This window comes from Chroicocephalus ridibundus, chromosome 22 (genome assembly GCF_963924245.1).
Source record: "Chroicocephalus ridibundus chromosome 22, bChrRid1.1, whole genome shotgun sequence".
In the NCBI taxonomy this organism is placed as follows: Eukaryota; Metazoa; Chordata; class Aves; order Charadriiformes; family Laridae; genus Chroicocephalus; species Chroicocephalus ridibundus.
In genome coordinates this window covers 7518391-7539650 of record NC_086305.1, presented here as the reverse complement: position 1 = coordinate 7539650, position 21260 = coordinate 7518391, and the positions used below count along the sequence as shown (strand labels likewise).

Sequence of the window (21260 nt, the reverse complement as noted above, 5' to 3'; positions counted from 1 at the left end):
GCGGGGGGCGGTGTTCGTCGTGGGTCGGGATTGGGGCGGCGCTGTCTGATATCGCTGTCGGCGACATAGACGGTGCGATCGAGGGCACCCTGAGGGATTCTGCCGACGACACCAAGCTGAGCGGACGGGTCGACGCGTTGGAGGGACGGGATGCCACCCAGAGGGGCCGGGACAGGCTGGAGGGGTGGGGCCGTGCGGACATCATGGAGTTCAACCAGGCCAAGTGCAGGGTCCTGGAGGTCCTGCAGGTCCTCCCCCTGCAGTGCTGCCTCCAGCCCCGGGGCACCGACAGCAGAAGGACACGGAGCTGTTGGAGCGGGGCCAGAGGAGGCCCCGGAGATGCTGGGAGGGCTGGAGCCCCTCTGCTGGGAGGACAGGCTGAGAGAGCTGGGGGGGTTCAGCCTGGAGAAGAGAAGGCTCCGCGGAGACCTTCCAGCCCCTTCCAGTCCCTAAAGGGGCTCCAGGAAAGCTGGGGAGGGACTCTGGAGCAGGGAATCTAATGATAGTATGAGGGGGAAGGGTTTCAAACCAAAAGACGGTAGATTTAGCTTGCATATCGGGAAGAAATTGTTTGCTGTGAGGGTGGTGAGCCCCTGGCCCAGGTTGCCCGGAGAAGCTCTGGCTGTCCCATCCCTGGAGGGGTTCAAGGCCAGGTTGGCCGGGGCTTGGAGCAACCTGGGCTGGTGGGAGGTGTCCCTGCCCAGGGCAGGGGGTGGCACTGGGTGATTTTTAAGGTCCCTTCCCACCCAAACCAGTCTGTGATTCTATGAATTGTCAGGGGGCAGGAGGGGTGTGGGTTGTGCCAGGACATGGTCCATGTCCCTGGGGGGTGGGTTTGTCACAGCCCATTCACCAGACGGGTGCATGGATGGCCCCCAAGGGGTAGGGAAGCCTCCACAGTGGCTGAGGGCCGAGGAGAGGCCACCATGGCGGGTGGGGGGAGGGGAGCTGCAGCTGGGCAAGGCCCAGCCCTGCACGGGCCTGGGCCCCCATCGCCATGACCCCTTCATGGCTGTTAAAAACCCCAGCAGTGAGGCAGCCGCACCCCTCAGCGTGAGGAGGTACTGTGCTCTGAGTGTTGGTATCGTTTTATTTTCAGGTAGACAGAGCGGGTTTGGGAGAGGGCGTTTGTGCCTTGCCCTTCCTGTCGGCGCCCTGCAGAGGAGCCGCTCCGGGGGCACCCGCGGGCTCCATCTCCAAACAGCATTACGGCATCCAGCTGCCGGCTCTCGACAAACTTTTGGTTCCAGGGTTAGTTCCAATAGTCGATAGGTGAAGGCTGGATTTGGGAACCAGGGCTGTGTGGTCATGGAAGAGTTTGCTGTTTATAACTTACTCCATTAAGTGCTGATTTCACTTCTGAATAAGTCGGGGAAATCATTATCAGCGGCAATGGAGCTGGTGCCCGGTGCTTGTGTGACTTCCCTCCTTCTGCAGTTCAGCAAATCGGGGTGGGGAGGGTTGAACAGACAAATCACTCTGAAATTTTTGTGCTGATGGATGCAGCCGCACAGCGGTGCACTGGGAAGTCCCTACCCAGCCATACCGACAGCTGGCCTTGCACACTTTCTGGATTTATACACTTTTGTTTGGTTCTGTAGCTCCTTAACTCCTTATTTGCACTGCATTATACTCCCTAACACAGGTACCAATCCATCTCCAAGGTACCAGCTCTACATAAATGCTGTTAATTTGGCTATATATAAACCCTACTCTAAAAAATACTTACAAGCCCAGGGGCTGTGGCTTCTGTGAACGCAGCACTCCCAGCTCTGAGCTGTGTGACTCAGGCTCACCCCCCTAACATTTAGCTGAGCAAATGCTGGGGCCTTCGCACCTCTAGTCTGCAAAGTTTCCCTAAAATGTGGGTTTGGGGGTTCATTTCTAGGCAGGCTGCCCCCCTTCCGCTGGGGACTGCTCCCCAAAGCGGGCACAGGCAGTATCTGCCAGCTGGGCAAATATTTTTGGGGAGGGAAGGATCAGGCCACCATTGATCTAGAAGCATCACAGAAATGCAGGAAATATTTTAGCTATAAACCAGTAGAGGTCACTCCGCCCCAGTAAATCCAGTGCTACTGGAGGCGTTTGGCCACCAGTAAGAGAAAGGGAGAGCTTACTGGGGAAAGGAGGGATGGGCAGTGGGGACGGGGACACCGGGCATCCCGGTCACCCTGGTCCCGGCAGCTCCTCGCTGTGTCCCCCTGGGACAGACACCGCTCGGGGCGTCCCGTCCTGCTGCCTCTTGCTGGAGGTGTTTGGGCTTGTGGGGGCCACCTGGACCCGTCCTCTGCTGGCTCCCACGGGCTGCGGATGTTAACACTCCTCTCGGTCATTCCCAGCATCTCCCCTGGAACTGAAAGGCCTTTTTTCATAAACATGGTTTGTTTAAAGAGTAGTTCTTCGCAATGTATTTTTAAAACAGATTTCCTATGATTTAATTTTATTATTTATTTTTTAAAAAATAATGAAGAAACATGATTTTGGTGGAAAAAGACATCTTTTTAAAAATGAAAACCAAATAAAAGTGCCGGTGTGCAGCAGCTGGTTGGCGCCATGGGCTGACACCCACACCGCTGCCGCAGCTCCGGCTGGTCCCTACGTGCTCCCTGCAGTCCCGGCCACCCCAGCCCCGCTCCCTCCTTGTCCCAACCCTTCCCCTTGCATCCACGAGCCGTGCCCTGTTTCTGGCTTTTCCCGACACTCAGTAGCAGCCAGGCTTTATCCTGCAATATAAAAACTGCGGGTGGGAACGCGTGCTGCCTCCAGGGAGACAGATGGGGAAGCGGTCGGGGAGCCGGTGAGGCGAGACCCTGGGATTTACTGACCCCGCTGGTACAAGGATCCCTTTTCATTATTTTCCTCTGCTCCACAGCTCCCGGGCAGTTCAACTGCTGCTGCCGAGGGACACAGCTCTGGATTTGCGGAGGCAGCAGGGAGCATACACCAGGTGAGATTTTTCAGGGGAAGCAGAGGGAAACGAGGGTGAGATTTGCACACAGCGATACCTTTGAGCTGACTGCATCCTGATGGAGAGGAGACCTTGCATCCCAGTCCTTGCATCCTTCTTGTCTCCAGGGCATGCATCTTCTTTCCTTCCCTCCTGGGTACTGTTTGAAAATGAATCCACGTACCTCCTGCCCCGAAATGCGTCCCCAGTACGCCGGGTGCGGTCACTGTCCTCAGCTTGGTGGCGTTTGAGCAGAGGTTTCCCAGATGAAGCCCCTTCCTAGATCTTGGGATCCTTCCCAGCGTGTGCCCAATGATACCTTACACAAGGTAAAATCTAGCCTTGTGTCCAAACCCTGCCCTGCGTCAGGGCTTCTGGTGCAGCAGGTCCTGAGCCCGCTCCAGAAACGACAGGCTTTTCCATGACTTTGAGGGGTTCCCTTTCCAGTCTCACCCTTTGCTAAAATTTGGAATCACAGTCACTCTCGTCAACATTACTAATTTTTTTTACCGTGTAAAACAGACTTTATTTTTCTTCCTGTAAAGTTTGTGCAATAGACATCTATATACCTGTAGAATACACCTCAATAAAAAGTTTTTTGTCCATACATTATATTACTTTTTATTTAATGTCATGAAAAATTCAGACAACGCTTTTGTCCTTAAATAAACATTTCTCCCTCCCCTGCCCTCCCTTCCTAGCTGACTGGTCCGAAAGAGGAAATTTTATTTAGTTATTTTCTTTTCTTTAAAAAAATAGAAATTACAATCTTACAAGACAGAACATTCAATGAGAACAGAAGCAGGTTCCTAAATCTAAAAAGTAAAACATTTCCATAAAACCTGTCGGTATCTACAGGTGTGTGGGGGGGTGTGGAGGGTGGTAAATGGAAAAAAAATGTTTTCCATTTTCTTCCTTTCATTCATATAGATAAAAAATAACATAAAACCGACTGAAACGTTATATATTTTTCTCTTTTTGCACCAACATTCACAAGAATATATATTATATATATATTTTATCCATTTTTATACACAGTGTGAGGGTTCTGGAGGTGGAAATGCACACTCAGCTAAACTGCCAGAGCAAACAAACACAAAAATTAATCTTCATCTGGAAAAGAGCAATCCCTGGCGGCTGAGGTTGCCCTGCTCAAGGGACCCACTGCCGAGGTCTGTTTAAAAATAAAGCGGCAAAATGTCTCGTGGCCGGTGGGACGGAAATGTCTGCAAGACGCCAAGGACCGAGCATCGAAGCGAGTCAGGGCTCTCAGGATTCCCGTGAGTCAACTCCGCCGGCCACACGCAGCTCCGGCGCAGGGGAGAGCGGAAATCTCCCTTTTTTCAGGCATTTCGACCCGGGTTTTTTTTGCTCGCCCTTTCCCTGCAAGCTCGATGCCTGGCTCTGCCAAGCCGCTGTCTCTTGGTGGCACAGAGGGAGCGCGAGGGACCTTGGCACTGCCACTGCCGCCTCCGGGTGAGCCGAGAGCAGCAGCTGCAGCCCCCAGAGGTGCCGTGGGAGGGGTTCGGCGCGCCCTTGCCCGTCCGTTTCGATGCACGCCACCCGTCCCAGGCAAGAAATCATTTAATTGACATTTAATCATTTATCCCCTCCCAAGAAATCATTTAATCGACAGGTTGGTTCCTTTAAAGAGAACTTAAAAGTGCAGGTTCCCGCAGTTTGGCAGGTTGAGTTACACGTGTTTAATACTTCCAGTCTTCCCTAGATTCCCATGGGGGCTTTTATTGCTCAGAATCCAAAATCTCTCCCATGAGGTGGACGCTGTGTCGTAAGCCGGAAAAATGCAACCAGGGGCAAGGGCTCAGTCTTTTCCTGATTTAAGGTGCTTTCTTGGTTTCTTTGCCGGATGAAATGAAAACGGTGACGTTGACAATTGCTGCGTGTTGGCTGACGAATACCAAGGACATAAAGAAAGGTGTGTGCTTTTTTTCTCCCCCCCCGCCCCCGCCAAAACATTTCAAAACACCCGCGGCTGTTTCCTCCGAGAAAAGGAGTGCTGCTGTCCTGCAGAAATGGAGGGCGAGAGCCCACTCCGCAAAGCACATTCGTTTTCTCAAGTGCTTTTCCGCCACAGCGAGGAGCTGGGAAGCGAACGGTGCTGTTGGAAATGATGCTTCAAAAAAAAAAAAAAAAAAAAAGAAAAAAAAAAAGGCACAACCCTCTAGATGAAAAAGGCAGTACTGACTTCTCACTTCACACAAGCTTTAGGAGCCGAGAGGGCAGGAAACGAGCATGGCGCATCCCCACCCCGGAGAGCGACGCATTGGCACTCGACATCGCGTGGGGCCGCCGGGAGGGTCGGCAGCCTTCGCTGCGGACCTGGGCTCTAACGCCGTCGGGGGAGAGGAACAAGGCTGAGGAACTCCGACATGCTCCGAGAAGCAGTTCAGACAGCAGTTAGCAAAACCAGAAAGCGCACGCCGGGACACAGCAGACGGCAGCTGCCGGGGAAGAGCACGGTCCCAAGTTTTTCCTCAGCCTTATACCGAAGCAGAAATCCCATCGGCTTCCTGGTGAGTCTTCCCTGGTCAAGGCTGGTCCATGGTCTTTCCTAGGAGGTCTTTTAACCGACAGCATGGAAATCCTCTACCGTAGCTAAGAAAGCTGCTCGTTAAGTTTAAGGGGTGCAATTATGGAATTAAAGGTCTTCAGCTTATGCTTGGGGATGATCCGAACAGACAGAGGACGGGGTTGGACACACGAAAAATCAACACGAAGCGGGACGGGGCTTGGGATTTTAGCCCTTTGTCAGCAGAAACTGGGGCTGCCTCGGAGCAGGTTTTTCCCTTGTAGCTTTTTGGCATTCTCTGCAGGAATAGGGATGGAAAAACCATCTGCAGAGCCTGGCCGGAGAGTCCCTCGAGCAGCCCTGCCGGCTGCAGGCTATCGCCACATCGCCCCACAAATCCATCCCTTCTTTGCCTTTTGAGCCTCCCAAGCTCAGAGCAGCAGGTCCCAACCACAGCACGGCTTCCCGGGGAAGGAGTACAGACCTTTCACTTCCCCTTCACCCCAATGGGCAGTTTCTCTCCATAAAAAGCTCCCAGGTCCTGCTAAATAGAGAACAAACCCCAAAATAACAGTTCTAAAGAGCTCCTTGCGGGGGAAAAGCCTGGATCCAACTCAACCAGGGATTTGGCCACAGTCACAAGGGCAAAGTCCCTCTTCAGAAAGCGCTCGGGAGGCGGAAAGGTGGCATGAGGTGGGCAGACCTGCTGAATCGGCTCTGAAAAGCCAGGCAGCTGGCCAGCTGGATGGGGAATTGGCCAGGCATTTGGGAAAATGCCGCAACAGAGGGCATGGAGACGCTGCAGAGCTTCTCCCCCACTGCGCTGGGCATCCTTTCCCCTAGAACCAGCCTCCTCCATGGGGAAATCCTGTGCTGAATCCTCCCCCGGCCACAGCCAGGTCTTTCTTGGCCAAGCTCCTGAGGTCACCCTGTGTCCCATGGGAGAAGGAATAAAGCAAAGGCTCTGCCTTCACCCTCTCCTTGGCTCCAGCTGGGAGCCCAAAGCTGCCCCCACCAGCCCGGCTCGCCCCTATCCGGCCGAGTCTGCATTGCCCCTTCTTTATCCCATTCCTTCAGTTTGGGTGAAGAAAAAAAAAAAAAAAGAAAATAAAAATAATTCTTAAAAAAAAAAAAATCAGAGATGGAGAGTACAGCCGGGACGGTGGGAAGGGCCATGCCGCGGGCGCGGCGGCACGTGCGTGGCATGCGCTCCCCTGGATCTGTGCACTGCGGGGGGGAGTTGGTCCCTTACCGCTGCCGGGAGCATCTCCTCTCCCGAGCGGAGATTTCACATTCATTTCACTGGTATGGCAAAGTCTGTTTGCTTCTTCCTTCAAGGTGCTTTACATTCAAGAGCTATTGCAATCCACAGCGAGGAAACGGGGCCGGGGAGGTACCCCAGCCTGCCGGCTTCTCTTGAGTTTGATTATTTGATTTAAATAAACTGCCCCGAACTTCTGAAGTTTAGTTCGTCTCCAAATTTTGGGGGACTCGAAGGGGGCCAGCGGCTCCCAGCCTTAGCTCTCCCGTGGGTCGCTGTACTGAAGCTCCGAGTTGAAAACCTCCTTATAGAGGGGTGGGAAGTTCATGGCGGTCTCTGGGTGCAGGAGACGGAAAAATTCCAGCTTGTCCAAGTGCAGGTTGCAAATGGTCTTCATCAAGGGCAGCTTGGAAACCATCTGCAGGGAAAGAAGCCAGAGCTGGTGACCGCGGGGGGCCCAGCCAGCATCCCTCAGCGCCGCTGTTCCCCCTCCCCTGGGGACAAGCGGGGGGACTTGGGGACCACTGGCTCCGTCCGGTGCTGGGGGCACCAGCTGACACCCCCCAGCTTCGGGCAGCCTGGCGGCATCGTGGCCTTGTCTTCAAGCCCATGGCTTTCCACAGGACAACCAGCACCTGGGAGGGTGTGAGGAGCCCCCCCGGTGCCCCCCCATCCCAGCTCCATCCTGCCCAAAGCCTTCCTGAAACAGCTCCCCAGACCCCCACTGCCCCATGAACTACCGGGCTCAGCGGCGTGGGGCTGCCAGTGGCATGGCTGCCTCTGCCTGCACCACGATGGAGATGCCTGGCCCTTGGAAAGAGAAATTCTTCAACAGGTCCCAGGGTTTGCCCCCCAGAAAACGCCCGTGCGTCGCTATCGAGCTCCAGCACAACTACCGATTCAGGTATCTCCCCGTGGCACATGTACCGGGCCCCCCACGCCGCACGTAGCCGGGACCGCTACCTTTGAGAGCTTGTCCTCGGCAGAGTGTTTCTTCTGGATCTCGTGCTGCAGGGCCACGTAGATCTTGTCCTGGAGCTTCTGCACCTTCTTGGACTCCGTCAGCCACGGGCGATCTACGAGAGATGGCCACTGGCCGAGTCAGTGCCATCTCCCCTTGCTCTTTTAACCCTTCCTGCTCTCAGGATGTTTTTGGGGATGGTGGCAGGGCCGAGTGGCCCCTCTCCAACCCCCCCACCCCACTGCGGTGGGTGCAGCTCCTCCTCCCACCGTGGAGTTTTGACAGATGCATTTTCAGATGCAATTTTTCCCCCAAACCTCCTTTCCTGGGTATAACTTAAATCATCCACCAAGGAAGCAGCGCTGACATTTAGGGGTCAGCTCTCCCCAGCTTTGGCATGAGACACCCCCCCCCCGCCAGCTGGTCCTGGCTGCAGTGTGTTGTGTCGTGTCCCCCTCCCCCACCCCGAGACCCCCTGTACCCGGGGAGAGCAGGACGGCGGCGGTGAAGAGGGCGAGCTCCTCGTCCGACAGCTGCAGGCGGCACAGGGTCCTCGCCAGCTCGAAGACGGCGCCAATGAGGTCGTCACAGCCTGATGGGGGGACAGCGGGGACAAGAAGGGGACGTCACAACTCTGCACTGCCCGGTGGCACCCAGGGCTCAGAAAGCTTGCCGAGACGGGATGGGTGAAGGGGGGTCCTGGCAGAGGATGCCCAGCATCGCTGGGCAGAAAGCGGGTCCCAACCACGGCACACATCAACCCGATCCCAACGGGAGCGGGAGCAAAGGCGTCACCCCCTGCTGCCCCCCAGGGATTTAGCCCAGCCACGTTTCCCCTGGCTGCAAATCCCGGCCCCGTCCAGGCATCGAAAGGAGAGCCCCGAGAGCAGCCAAGCAGCTCTTACCGAGCGACTTGAACATCTGCATGCCACCGAACTTGCCCTCGAAGAGGATGGTGTTGTTCAAGGGGTTGAACGCCCGGATCATGCGGATCAGGAGCACCTCGAGGCAACCTGACGTAGGCAGAGAGAGCGCAGACCAGGGCAGGGCAGGGCAGGGGGGTTCCATCATCCCAGGACCAAACGTACGAAAGAGGAAAGCCCCCAGTGCAAGTTTAAGGTCCAGATTGTTCATTCCCAAGAGCAGAATGGTTATTCCAATGCATCCAATTTGGGTTTGGGGTTTTTTGTTGTTTTGTTTTGGGTTTTTTTGGTTTTTTTTAAGGTTTCCAATTGCGACCACAATATTTCACCAAAGGGAAATATCATCCAGGTATTTGCAACCGGACGCAGGGATCAATCAAGGTCATGGTGGAGCACCGAGAGAGGAGAGGGTGAAAACAAAATAAATAAAAAGAAAATGGAAGGAAGAAATGAAAGAATGAGTTAAACTCCAGCATATCGGGCACAGCCAGCTCTGACTTCGGGGTCTGGCACCCTGCGGGACGCCAGCGCACGTCCCCCATGCTGGGTGAGGCTCTCGGCTCCCCAGTCCTGAAAGTTTACAAACTGGGCAGTTTTTCCATCTTTTTTGGCATTTTGCGGCTTTTGCACATCCAGCTCCCTCACCTGGGCGCAGCGTCACCGGCTCGGGCAGACACACAGGCTGGGGACATGCGTGTGCTGCTCTTGTCCTCTCATCCCAGTCTTTTGCTGGGAGAAGAGGCCAATCCTTTCCTCCCTGCTCCCCTTTGGGTTTGGCACCCCTTTTCCTGGGGGAAGACCCCCTGTGCTCCCTTCCATCCCGGTTCCCGGTGCCATTTGGTTGAGGGGGACCATGGCCTGGGGCAGCCACTCCCCGCTTCCCTCTCTATTCCATCGCCTTTTAAACACGACCTTCCGCTCCTTCCAGCCCTGAACCTGCTCCCCGGGCACCGATGCTGAGCCCGGGGGCAACTGGAGCAGCGAGGGAGGGGAGATCCCAAAAGGAAAGCGCCAGCCGAGAGAAAAGATGGGATTTGCCTTCGGCACCGCGGCTGCTGCTCAGGAGAGGAGTTGGGGACGCGAGGGGGACAGCGGGGACGGCAGGGTCCCCTACTCTTACCGGCTTTCAGGAGGATGATTTGGTCGTTCTGGCAGAGCTCCATGAAGCCGTCGATGCGCTTGGCAAACTCCACCACGTACTGGATGGCGTTGGAGATCTGCAGCGAGCACTGCTGCCACATGGCCTCGCAGCTCTGCCAGCACAGCGGGGACGTCCCTTAGGGCTCGCCGCCACCCCGTCGCCCTGTCCCGTCCCCCCCCGGCCCCATTGCACGGGGTAGGGAGGGGACCCAGGTGCCATGTCATCCACAGGGAGGTGGTGGCACTAGGACATCTGGGATGTGACCTGCCACCACCACCCCCGCCCTGCCCAATACTGGGCTTTTGCAGCTCCCAAAGCACTGAAAGACCCTCCTCATCCTCCTCGCCTTCACCCCTGCCGCAGGACAGCACCGGTGGCCCTTGCTGCGGTGGCTCTGGCGGTGGTGGGGAGCCGGGGGGGGCGGGGGCAGCAGCACTCACCTTGCTCTGCAAGGCGCGGACCTCCTCGGGGGAGTAGAGGCTCCACGCCAGGCGCTTGAGCTCCTCCGTCGTGTACTGGCACGTCTCCAGGTGTGACTTCACCACGTTCTGGGCCACCCGGTCTGCAAGGTGAGGACAGCGGGTGGTGAACCCCCGGGGACCCCGCCGTCCCCTCCTGGGTGTCCTGGGGGGCGGCTGGGGGCTGCAGGGGGGCTCACACGTGGTGTCACGGGGATCTGAGGACAGATGGGGCGTCGGGGACTTTCGCTGGGGCAGAGTGGGGGATGCTCTGCACAACCTCAGGTGCACCGAGCTCCGTCAGTGCTCAGCCTGGAGTATTATTGGTTTACAGAATCAGAGAGTAAGAGAATGTCGGGGTTGGAAGGGACCTCTTGGAGATCATCTCCAACCCCCGGCCAGAGCAGGGTCACCCAGAGCAGTTGGACAGGAACGCGTCCAGGTGGGTTTGGGATGTCTCCAGAGATGGAGACTCCACCACCTCCCTGGGCAGCCTGTGCCAGGACTCTGCCGCCCTCACAGGAAAGAAGATACTCCTCATGTTCAGACGGAATTTCCCATGTTCCAGCTTGTGCCCGTTGCCCCTTGTCCTGTCCCCAGGCACCACCGAGAAGTCTGGCCCCATCCTCTTGCCACCACCCTTTAGATATTGATCAGCATTGATGAGATTACTGCTTGCTTTTTCTAAAGGAAGCCACTCCTACCTTGCAAGAGGAGATTCTTGTTGATAAATACTTTGTTCCAGTGTCTACTGAGGCCATAGCTTTGACAAAAGTCACTTAGGACTATACCATGACACTGCCCTGCACATGCCCTAATGCTGTGCCACAACATACGTATAACATTTATATATAACTTTGAGCAGAAACTGAAACATGGGAGGTTCCCTCTGATGGCAGCGGGGTGGGAACTAGATGATCTTCAAGGTCCCTTCCAACTCTAACCATTCTGTGATTCTATGATCAGGAAACACGTTTTAACGTGAGGGTGACCGAGCACTGCACAGGTTGCCCAGAGAGACTGAGTATCTCCACTGCTGGAGACTCCACAAAAGCCGTCTGGACGCAGTCCTGGGCCGCTGGCTTTGGGTGGCCCCCTTTGAGCAGGTGGGTTGGACCAGATGACCTCCAGAGGTCCCTTCCAACCTCTGCCTCTGTGATTCTGCAAGGGGATGGGTTTGGGGCTGCTCCGAGAGCTGAGGCTGGGTCAGTCCCTTGCTGTGAGTGTGCCCGGTGCTCTGTGGGCACCCAGGGCTGGATCGTAGAATCATAGACTGGTTTGGGTTGGAAGGGACCTTAAAGATCATCTTGTTCCAACCCCCTGCCATGGGCAGGGACACCTCCCACTAGACCAGGTACTGCACCGAGCACCGTCCCCAGGGCTGCACACCCTGAGCGTGCCTGGCATCGCGCCGGGACCACACCAATGCTCACCAATCTCGAGGACAGAGATGTCGGGAGCCAGCTGGCCGCCCTCCAGCCCACCGTGTGCAAAGAGGGCCGGCTCCAGCATCAGCTCGTAGATGGACTCCTGCTTGATGAGCGTGGCATCAGCCACGTCCAGGCTGGACTGGTCGGGCGAGGGCTGCGCCGAGGCGAGCAGGTCAAGGTTGTAGTAGGTGCTGCTGCCGTCGGGGGTGAGAGGGAAGTCGAAGAGGAGCCCGTCCGACAGCGTGGAGATGTCGTCCAGGTCCGAGAGCCCGCTGCTGATGCTGGTGGTGTAGACGCGGCTCAGGGGCTCGGGCTCATCCTTGGTGCCGCCGCTCTGCTCCTGGCTCTGCTGGTGCTTCTGCACCTCGGCGTAAAGGCTGTCCCGCTGCTTCTTCGACATGCGGCCGAACTTCACGGCTGCCCAGGGAGGAGAGGGTGGCTACATCAGGGCAGCTTCGCCCCGCCAAGCGGCAGCCGTGGCCTCCGCCTGCCCCGGGAAGGGTCCTGGCTCCCGGGGGAGTGTGTGGTTTGGGGCTGTATGAGCCCCGAGCCGGGCAGGGGCCCCCTCGGATGCACCCTCCCACCCCGGACCAACACTGGATCGAATGGAACGGAAACGAATTCAATTTTCCCATGAAAAACTCAAACGCATTTCTCGCTTCCCCAAACCCTCCTTTCCTTGGGCTGTCCCCACTGGGGAAGAAACTTCAGCCCCGGTGGCCCAACTCGTTCCAAGGAGGAGCGGAAGGGACCCCGGGTGAGACTCACCGTCGCGGGACATGCCCAGCGCCAGGCATTTCTGCAGGCGGCAGTGCTGGCAGCGGTTGCGGTTGGTGCGGTCGATCAGGCAGTTCCTCTGCCGGGAGCAGGAGTAGCTGGCATTGTTCTGCTGGCTCCGCCGAAAAAATCCCTGCGCAGGATGGGGAGGTGTTGGGAAAGTGCCTGGCGGGACGCCAGCCCCGGCAGCCACCCACCTGCTGGCACCCGTCCCCAGGTGTCCCCAGGCTCACCTTGCAGCCTTCGCAGGTGATAACGCCGTAGTGGATCCCCGAGGACTTGTCTCCGCAGATCTTGCACGGGATCACTTCAATTTGGGCTGTGGCGGAGGAGAAAAAGGGGGCAGGAAAGCTGTAGTGGTCAGTGATGGGCATCGCTGAACCCAACGAGGGAGATGGGCCCCCTCCTCCGCGACGGCCGCAGCCCTGCTTGGCAGCTGGGGAAACTGAGGCACGAGATCTGGACGCGCTGGCAGCTCAGCCCTCCCCGCAGACCCCACAGGGATGCTTGAGCCTCAGAGAGGCCCCCGAAAAGGCCCACGCAGGGCGTGAGGTACCCCCACCCCCACCCTCCATCGCCCAGAGATGGGCAGAAAAGCCCTCTGAGCCACGAGGGTGCAGCTCGTCTGTGCACCAGCCCACCCTGGAGCCCATTTTGAAAGCATTTCCCTTATTTTTCAGCTGGGGGGGGGCACCACAGACAGAGGCATCCTCGGCACAGGGACCATCCCTGCAGCACAGACGCTCTCCTGCTGGAGGTCCAGCCCAAGCGGAGGGTGCGGGGGCTCCCTGACCCCCCCCACCCCCCGGCAGCTCCTTAGAAAACCCAGGACCGATATAGCCATTGCTGGCTCAAGGTCCTGGCCCACTTCTCCCTGTAAATCCGCTTCCCTCCCCGCTTCTGCTTCGCTGGCACTGAGCTGCTAATAGGCTTCGTCCTCCTCATTTTCCAGCTGCCCCAGATCTGGGCTGTCTCTGCCCGCCCCGTGTGCACCGGGGGCGGGGGGGACGTGGGGCACCCCCGGGACTCGTACGTGCCTCCCGGCATCTCTGCACCCTCTAATCCCCGCTTCAGCCCCCCAGCCAGGCTCAGCCGGGCATCACTCGCGAGGGTGCTGGGCAGCCGCTGCCGCGCCAAAATAACCCCCGCAGCCAGATTATGGTTATTTCAAATCTCCTGGGCCCGCGCAAATCCCCAGCTCGGGTAATTTCCTTCTGCCTCTCCTCTCCCCTGGGAGCGACCAGTTCTGGTCGAGGGACATGTTTGATGGGTTGGTGTCAGCCGGGGCCACCTCTGCGGGTGACGGTCCCAGTGCTCGGCCAGCGCCGCCTGCACCCCGACACCTGGCAGTGCCACGGGGTCCCTCACTGCTTTGGGTGAGGCTGGGTCAACACGAGCCTCACCACGCGGTGGGGCAGCTGGGCTGCCATCGGTCCCCCAGGGATGCCATCGGTCCCCTGGGGCTGCCATCGGTCCCCTTCCCGGGGCTGCCATCAGATCTCGGGGCTGCCATTGGTCCCCCCCCCACCCCCGGTTAGCTTTGCTCCCAGCCGTAGTGGGGAAGGACTCGCCCCACGTCTGGGTGCAGGCGGAGGGATGGATCCCTCCTGCGTCCATTGACTCGCTGCTCAGATCCTGCCCCAAATGCACGAGGTGATTTTGGGGCTCACCCTTCCTTCCCGAGCCTGCTGAGCCAGGCTTTTCCCAGGGCTGTGAGTTGTGTCCCCCACGTCCCACCCCTGCCCCTCCCCAAAGCCTCTGCCTCCGCTGTAGTTTTGGGTACTGGGGCAGCAGCGCTGACCCCCCCGCAGGGTGGGCAGGGAGCAGGCAGGGACGTCCAGGGCATCCTCACAGCAACACCAGTCCCAGCCCCCCCCAGGTGCACTGGCATCCCAGCCCCGGGGTCACCCCTTTGGTGGGCAACAGGGTGACATGTGGCCACCCCCATCTCACCAGCCGGCTCCAATGACCAAGACACCCCTCCAATTTCCCGGCACCTTCACCCGTGCTGCCAGAGAGGGGTGAACCTGCAAACCGTGGGGTCCCCTCCCCGCCCCGATGCTCTGTCCCTATCGCCTGGGGATGGGACAGAGGTGGTGGCACCACGGGGGGCACAGGGAGGTGGTGCCACCCCCGGCAGGAAGCCACGTCGCTTCGTTATGCAACGTAATTGCAGCCACCGGGTGATGCATCGCCGTCGCGCCGCACCCTCACGCCTGCGGCCGATACTCCCGCTGCCCCGCAATTACCGGCAAAACAGCCAGGCTGAGCGCGCCCGCCGGCACCCGCCACTCGGCAGCTCGCGACGACAGCAGTGGCTTCACGTGACGGCGATGGCCAACGCCTGCCCCCGCACCCCAGGGCCCAGGCTGAGGGGACACCCCCCCCCTCCCCAGCTGGCGTGGGCAGTGCTAAGGGGACGTGGGGACGACGCTCTCTCCCAGCTCCTCCGGAGCCAGCCGTCACCCCTGCGCGCCGCGAAGGAGGAGACCTGACCACTCACCCACAGCATCTTGGGGCTCTAATTAGCATCCTGCTAATTAAACAGCCGTGCCCACCGCCGGCACCTGACCCGCTCGTAAGACGTTCGCCACAAATAACTGACGTAGAGATACGGCCGTAACCCCGGTGCGATGGCAATTACAGCCCAGAACAGCATTTAATTGCCACTCTGTTCATAAGCCCCAGGTGAATCACGGTGCCGGCTCCTTTGGCGTCCCCTTGTGCCGCGGACGTGTGTCCCCGGGGCCGAACATCCCCCCGGGGCAAACCCAGCGGGACATGGGTGCCGGTGGGGTGGCCGCAGCAGCACCCCGCAGCCCCCAAAATCCCACCGCAATGGGGGGGAAACACCACAGCAGACCCCATGCCCCAGGGCATGGCCCGCCCCCCCCGCCGTGCCTCAGTTTCCCCATCGAGATGCTGGGCTCCTCCTCCTCCCACCACAACCCTGCCAGCATCGGCCACGCTGTGTAAAAGGAGGGTTATTTAGATACCGCGGTGGGGGGACGGACGGTGCAGACAGCAAAACTTCCGCCCCCCCGGGTCCAGCACGACTTAAATAGGGGACAGGAAAAAAAAAAAAGGGGGGGGGGTGTGTTAAAAATTAAATAATACTCTCCAGCCAGCAATTAAAATGTCCCAGCTGCGGTATTTGCTCTCCTCCCAACATAAATACTTCTTGCCCAACTCCCGTCCCGCTGCCACTCGCTGGCCTTTATGTAAGCGGCACCGCAGCACGGTCCAGCCACGGGGCTCGGCCATGCCGGCAGTGGTTGCCCCCCGTCCAGTGGCAGCGCGTGGCCCCGTGGCTGGAGCCATCCTGTCCCACTGACACACTTTGCGCTGCCTGTGAAACGCCGCTGCCGTTAACCCTTCCCACGGCCGCCGCCACAGCTGCACCCCGACCTGCCGCGGGGGTATTTTGGGGCGATACCTAGCGCCAGCCCCAGGGACACCCGTTTGCCTCCCCAAGCCGCAGCTCTCTGTAGGGGACGCAGGTCCTTCCCTGCGTGTTCCCCAGGACACGGGTCCCGAGTCGCCCCCCGGCCCCACGTGTGTCCCCTCCAGCCCAGCACCGCTTGGCCCGATCGGGGCAGGTACCTCTGGTGGTTTCGGCAGAGCCTGAGCCGCCCTCCCCAGAGCAAGACTCGTCCTTCCTCCCGCGCCGGCAACACCCTCCTCTCCGTCACCTCCACCCCGAGGGCGGGCATCCCTCTTGCACCCCAAAACAAGGCAGATCCCGCAGGATCTGGCCATGGGCGTCTGCACCCCCCGCTCTGTGGCGCAGGGGCCACAGGTGGCCCCAACCTCCTCCTCCTCCTCCCCACCCCTCCCCTTGGCAATATTTTCTTGCTGGTGGGGGGGATCACCCCAAAACCCTCAGCATCCCACTCCGCCCCGGGACACGCTGCAACCCCGCAGATGATTTTTGGAGCTGCCCCTCCCCTGAACTGGCCCGATGGGGCTGGGTGCCCCCAGCTGAGGGGTGAGGACTCCCGGGGAGGGGGAGAGGGTGTTTTGGGGGACACTGGCAGGTCCCTGCAAAGCCCTTGGTGCAGACACCCCCCGGGACGAGCCCACGTACCACTCCCCCACGGGGCTGGGGTCAGGATCGATTTGGCCACCCCATCCCCTGGGTGGGCGACAGGAACAAACCCACGCCCAGGTCCTGGACGCCCCTTGCTGGGGAGGGGGCAGCGGCCCAGCCCTGTGTGTTTCGGAGGTGGCTCCGTGCCCCGGTGGCCGTCCCTGCCCCAAATACCCCCTCGGCTGCCGGGGAGGGAGCCGGGGCGGGTGGCTTACCCGGTGCCCTGTCTCATTACCCAGCGAACCTGCTGGGAAAGTAGGTCTGTGCCCCATCCCGCTGCCACGATCGATGCCGCAGGACAGGCACCTCCGGTAATTAACGGCAGCCCCGCGGCCCTCCCTCACCTCCCCTGCCCCAGCCAGGGCTCAGAGATGCTCCGGCGCTCTGCCACCACCCCTGATGCTCTGCCCCCGTCCTCCCCACTCCGTCTCAGCACCCCCCCGGTGCACCCGGAGCAGGGGGAGGAGGATGAGTCCAGGCTGCACGGGGACACGCGGGGACCCACGATGCCACCCCACCTGCCCATCCCTGCCCCAAAACCTGGCTCCACTCCCTCGTTCCCTGCGGCAACCTCTGATCCCAGGGCCCGGCACTGCTCCCGGCTGCATCCACCTCCAGGAACCACCACAGCAATTAGCGGCTGTTGTATTTTGGGAAGGTGCCCATGGGGTAGGGGTGGCGGAGGAGGAAGAAATAAGTAAATCAAGGGAATGGTCACCCTTTTACATCTGGTTTTGCTTTTTAACAGGCTCCCACGCTGCGGCGCCCCAGGGTCCCCCCGGCATTTTGGCTGTCACCGCCGGCAAACCCCATCCCCGTCCGTCCAGCCCGTGGCTATCCCCAGATGTGCCCGGGCCGCGCGAAATGGGTGATTTGCAGCACGCAGCTGACGTGGCCCCAGTGCGATGCGCAAAGCTCCGGCTCCGGGCCACAGGGTCACCGGCAGCATCGGGGCCGTGCAGGCAACCCATCGGCTTGATAAGGAAAATTGAAATTACACAACTCCAGCTCCACGGTGGGCTGCAGTGCTGGAGGTGGGAAACGTTTTTTTAACTGATTAGCAGAGATTTCCTGGAAACTTTGGACCAGAAAGGGGCTCAGCCGCTCTCCCCCTGCCCCGTGGCAGCCCCCGGCCACTTTTCCTTGTGGCCACGTGGATGGTGGCCTCGCAGCCGCCCCGATCCCCGGTGAGGTGCCATTTTCCCCTGTCCTGTGGCACAGTGCATGTCCCCAACGTGGAAATGGCAGCAAGCAGTTCACCCCCCCAGCAGCAGCGGACGGGTGGGCGCTGAGGCTCCCCGACGGCCACCCTGCCCCAGCTGCGCCGGATCACCGGCTCCACGCCATGCGGCACCGCGCCAAGGCCAGCCCCGCCAGCGCGGGACGCAGCCCTTTGCACTTTGGCTGGTGCAGGAGGGTGGCAAAGGTGGGGCGGTGGGGAGGGGGACCTGCCACCGGCCCGGGGTGGGGAGAAACCAGGGTGGGAGAACCCCTCCGGCCCCGCGGATAAATCGGGGGGAGAATTATCTCCGTGGGACTAAATAAAGGCAGTGAGAGCGGCTCCGCTCACCACATCCAATAAACCGCGCGCGATTTAGACATTAGCGGCTCTTTAAATAGCTGCTGCCGAGTTCAAAGTTGAATGTGACAGGGAGGAGGGACGGGCAGGATGGGCAGGGGACGCTGCCAGCGCGGCTCTGGCCGGGCTGTGGGTTTAACCCGCTGCCACCCGTGGGGACGGGGACCAATGTCTCCCCATCACTGCGCTTTCCCCCTCCGGGTGCTGCCGCTCCCCGGGGTTATCAGGGTTGAGGATCACAAATTCTGCCGGGATCCTTCAGGACCCCACGCTGCCGGTGGGCACCTTCCCTTCCTCCTCCAACCTTATTTTTGGGAGGTGAAGGGCATGACCATCCGTCCCCATCCCGCGGTACCCGGGTCGGGGCGCAGCTGTCGTGCGGGAGGGCCGGTGGGTGCCGGCTGCCTTCGCCCTCGCCAGCGTGCGCGCACCGCCGAAACGGGCAGGGAAGCTCCTCCTCCGCCCTCTCTGATTTTTTCCAATGACAGATCTAGGTCACTAGGACAAGTCGGAAAGGCTGCCGAGCCACCGCACGCTCCTCGCCACGCCGCTTGCAAAACAAGCGAGCGGGAGGGCTGGAAACCCTATAGGATTATACAAGGCAAAGCCTCTTGCCCGGCCCCGGCACAGCCGCAGCGCGGGGAAGGACAGGAGCAAGGAGCCGCTGTGGCCCCCAGGGAAAGGGGCAGAGCGGTGGTGGTTTTGGGGAAGAAAACGGAGGTTTGGAGGAAAATGGAGAATTTAGTGTCGCCATGCGGCACTTGGGCTTTGGCGAGAGATGGGGACCCTGCGCCGGGCAGGGCTGTAGGAAAAACACCCGACGGGGGAAAATGATGTACTATCAGGGGGGCTGGCCCTTAATTAGGGCCAATACACAGTAATTGAGGGGGGAAAAAAGGGAAAAAAAAAATTTAAAAGAAAAAGTTCATCCAGCTGCTAATTAAGCCCGGTGCCAGCTGTGCAAGAGCTACGCAAGAGCCAGGCGGTGTTATTAATTAGGCAGATGTTAATGCTTCCCTCCGTACTAATAAAGGTGAAATGCTGGGACGTCGCAGGGCAGGAAGGGAACGCGGGGGGCTCCCATCGTCCAGCCCCGGCCCCACCGTTACACAAGAGTGCGGCGGGCGGCAGAGCCGCAGCACCCGCAGCCGCAACGGCAAGGGAGGAAAACTGATTTGAAGAGCTCAAAGATGTACGTCCCCGTGGGTACACCCCAAAAGACATCTAAATATTGCACCCAAAAATACACCTGAATACAAGCACCCCAAGAACCACACCTAAAGACGTGCACAAGGGGGTGAAGGGCTCCAGCATGGCAGACGATGATGGAAAACTGCTTTAAAGGGGGATAAAAATCCCACCCCGGGGTGTCGGGTCCCAGCCGTGCTCCCAGCAGCTCCGCCAGGGACAGACACAGGGACAGCTTGGTCTGGCCACCGCTGCGTCACCATCACCGGGCCCCGCTGGATGGTCCCACTGGAGCCTTCCTCCCTCCATCCTCCTCCCAACCGCCTGCTTTGCGGAGCAGAGGGGTGAAAAGTAGGAATCACCTTTAACAACGGATAAAATCAGGCAGGCACTGGCGAGACTCGGACCCTTCCCTGGATAAGGGGCACCCGAAATCGCGGCTGGTCCCTCTCCTCTCCCCCCAGGAGCTTCCCTCTGGCCCCAAAGCACCCCCCGAAACCAAAGGGAGGGTGAAAAGGGGGAAAATAAACACAGTAAATCCAGCCCTGGTGGGAGCAACATATTGAAGAGGAGATTAAGGGGTTTAGTGCGAGGAAAAGCTTAAGAGCGGGTCTAAGCCGGCATCGCAAAGCGAAGCAAAATAAACAAGAATTTCATTCCGAATGAAGGGGGGAGCCGGAGGGGCCAGACCGACCCGGCGGGGCTGATGCCGGGGTCCCCCCCCCCCCGTCCCCGGCAGGGCTGATGCGGGTCCCCCCGTGTCACGGGCGGGGCTGATGCCGGGTCCCCCCCCGCCCCAGTCCTCCCCCGGGGACAACTTTTCCCGCTACCCCCCCCCCCCCCCGCAGCCGGGGGGTCCCCCCGCTCCCCGCAGCCCCCCCCTCCCGCACTCACCTCGCATGGTGGCCGGCGGCGCTCAGGAGCGCGCCGGGGGGCGCATGGGGGGGGCGCGGGGGTCCCTACGGCGGGGCGGGGAGCGGCGGCACCGGGAGGCACCGGGCGGCACCGGGAGGCACCGGGCGGCTCTGGCACCTGCCCCTCCGCCGCTGACCCACTTCTGCCCGAGCATGCGGCCGTTCACATGACGAGCCCGCCCCGCTCCGCCCCCCCCAAATCGGTTTCACTTCCAGCCCCACCTCCTGCCCTTCCTCCTCCTCCTCCTCCTCCTCCTCCGTCCCCGCCGGGCCGGTGCCCGGTGCCTCCTCGGTGCCGGGGGTTGTCGTGCCGCGGGGCGGGGGCGGCCCGGCTCTGCCGCGGGGTGCTCGGCGCTGCACCCCCGGCTCCGCCCGCCCCGGGGAGGGTCCTGCCGCTGCCCGGCCTGTCCCGGCTCGCCCGGGCACGGGGCCCGCTGCGTGTCCCGCTGAATCACCGCGGCTCCCGGCGTCACCCCGCTCTCCCCCCCCCGCCTTGGCACAGGGACCCCCCGGCAGGACAGGGGTTGGGGGGGGGGGGACTCTGGAGAAGGTGCAGACACCCAGCGCTGGGGGGAGATGTAGGAAGCGTGGGGTGCCCCGAGCAGCCCCCGCTGTGTGCCAATGCCACAGGGCAGATGCCACAGTGCGAGGGGACATCCCGGCTGGGAGACCTGCGGTTCGGGAGGCACGTGCGGGAAGCAGCAGGGAGCTTTGGAGGTGACAGGGAGCCATTCCCACCCCATCCTTCACACTGCGACCCACACAGAGGGCTTTGGGGCCCGGGGTGGTATCCTGGATAGCCGGGTGCTCCAACGCGCTGCCGTAGCTATTGCAAAGAAACGCTGGCTCTGGACCACACGACGCCACGCATGGTGCAGCGCCAGAGGTGTCGGCACGGGCCAAAGCCCCACGGCCGGGGTTTGCAGTGTGACTCTTGCACCAGGTCACCAGAATCCCCGTGGTGCCACGTCACAGGGGTGGAGACGGTTGGTCCATGTCACAGCCAGGCTGGGGGTCAGGGTGTGAGGGATGCAGTGCTCAACAGCGCCCAGGGACACCTG

At 60.1% G+C, this 21260-nt stretch overlaps 2 protein-coding genes across 5 annotated transcripts; one reads left to right on the top strand and one right to left on the bottom strand.

Annotated features, from left to right (window-relative positions):
* The first annotated feature begins 16 nt into the window (after window positions 1-16).
* On the top strand, window positions 17-3801 carry LOC134526389 (uncharacterized). Of its 2 annotated transcripts, XR_010073953.1 has the most exons (4): window positions 17-184; window positions 1100-1251; window positions 2873-2947; window positions 3076-3536. XR_010073953.1 is itself a non-coding variant. In XM_063358222.1 (3 exons), exons 1-3 carry the CDS (start codon window positions 817-819, stop codon window positions 3196-3198), a joined length of 633 nt encoding a protein of 210 aa, XP_063214292.1. In that variant the 5' UTR covers window positions 17-816; the 3' UTR covers window positions 3199-3801. The 2 variants fall into 2 exon arrangements, 1 of the variants encoding a protein (XP_063214292.1); XM_063358222.1 differs by having other exon boundaries at window positions 17-1251; window positions 3076-3801.
* Window positions 3802-3808: 7 nt separating this feature from the next.
* Window positions 3809-20371, bottom strand: LOC134526387 (nuclear receptor ROR-beta-like). Of its 3 annotated transcripts, none has more exons than XM_063358220.1 (10): window positions 20180-20371; window positions 12662-12747; window positions 12420-12561; window positions 11655-12068; window positions 10204-10325; window positions 9743-9875; window positions 8605-8712; window positions 8181-8291; window positions 7702-7814; window positions 3809-7156 (listed from the first exon to the last, which is right to left on the bottom strand). In XM_063358220.1, exons 1-10 carry the CDS (start codon window positions 20184-20186, stop codon window positions 6995-6997), a joined length of 1398 nt encoding a protein of 465 aa, XP_063214290.1. In that variant the 5' UTR covers window positions 20187-20371; the 3' UTR covers window positions 3809-6994. The 3 variants fall into 3 exon arrangements, with proteins under 3 accessions (XP_063214290.1, XP_063214291.1, XP_063214289.1); XM_063358221.1 differs by lacking the exon at window positions 20180-20371 and adding an exon at window positions 17237-17249; XM_063358219.1 differs by lacking the exon at window positions 20180-20371 and having other exon boundaries at window positions 12662-12802.
* Window positions 20372-21260: the final 889 nt, after the last annotated feature.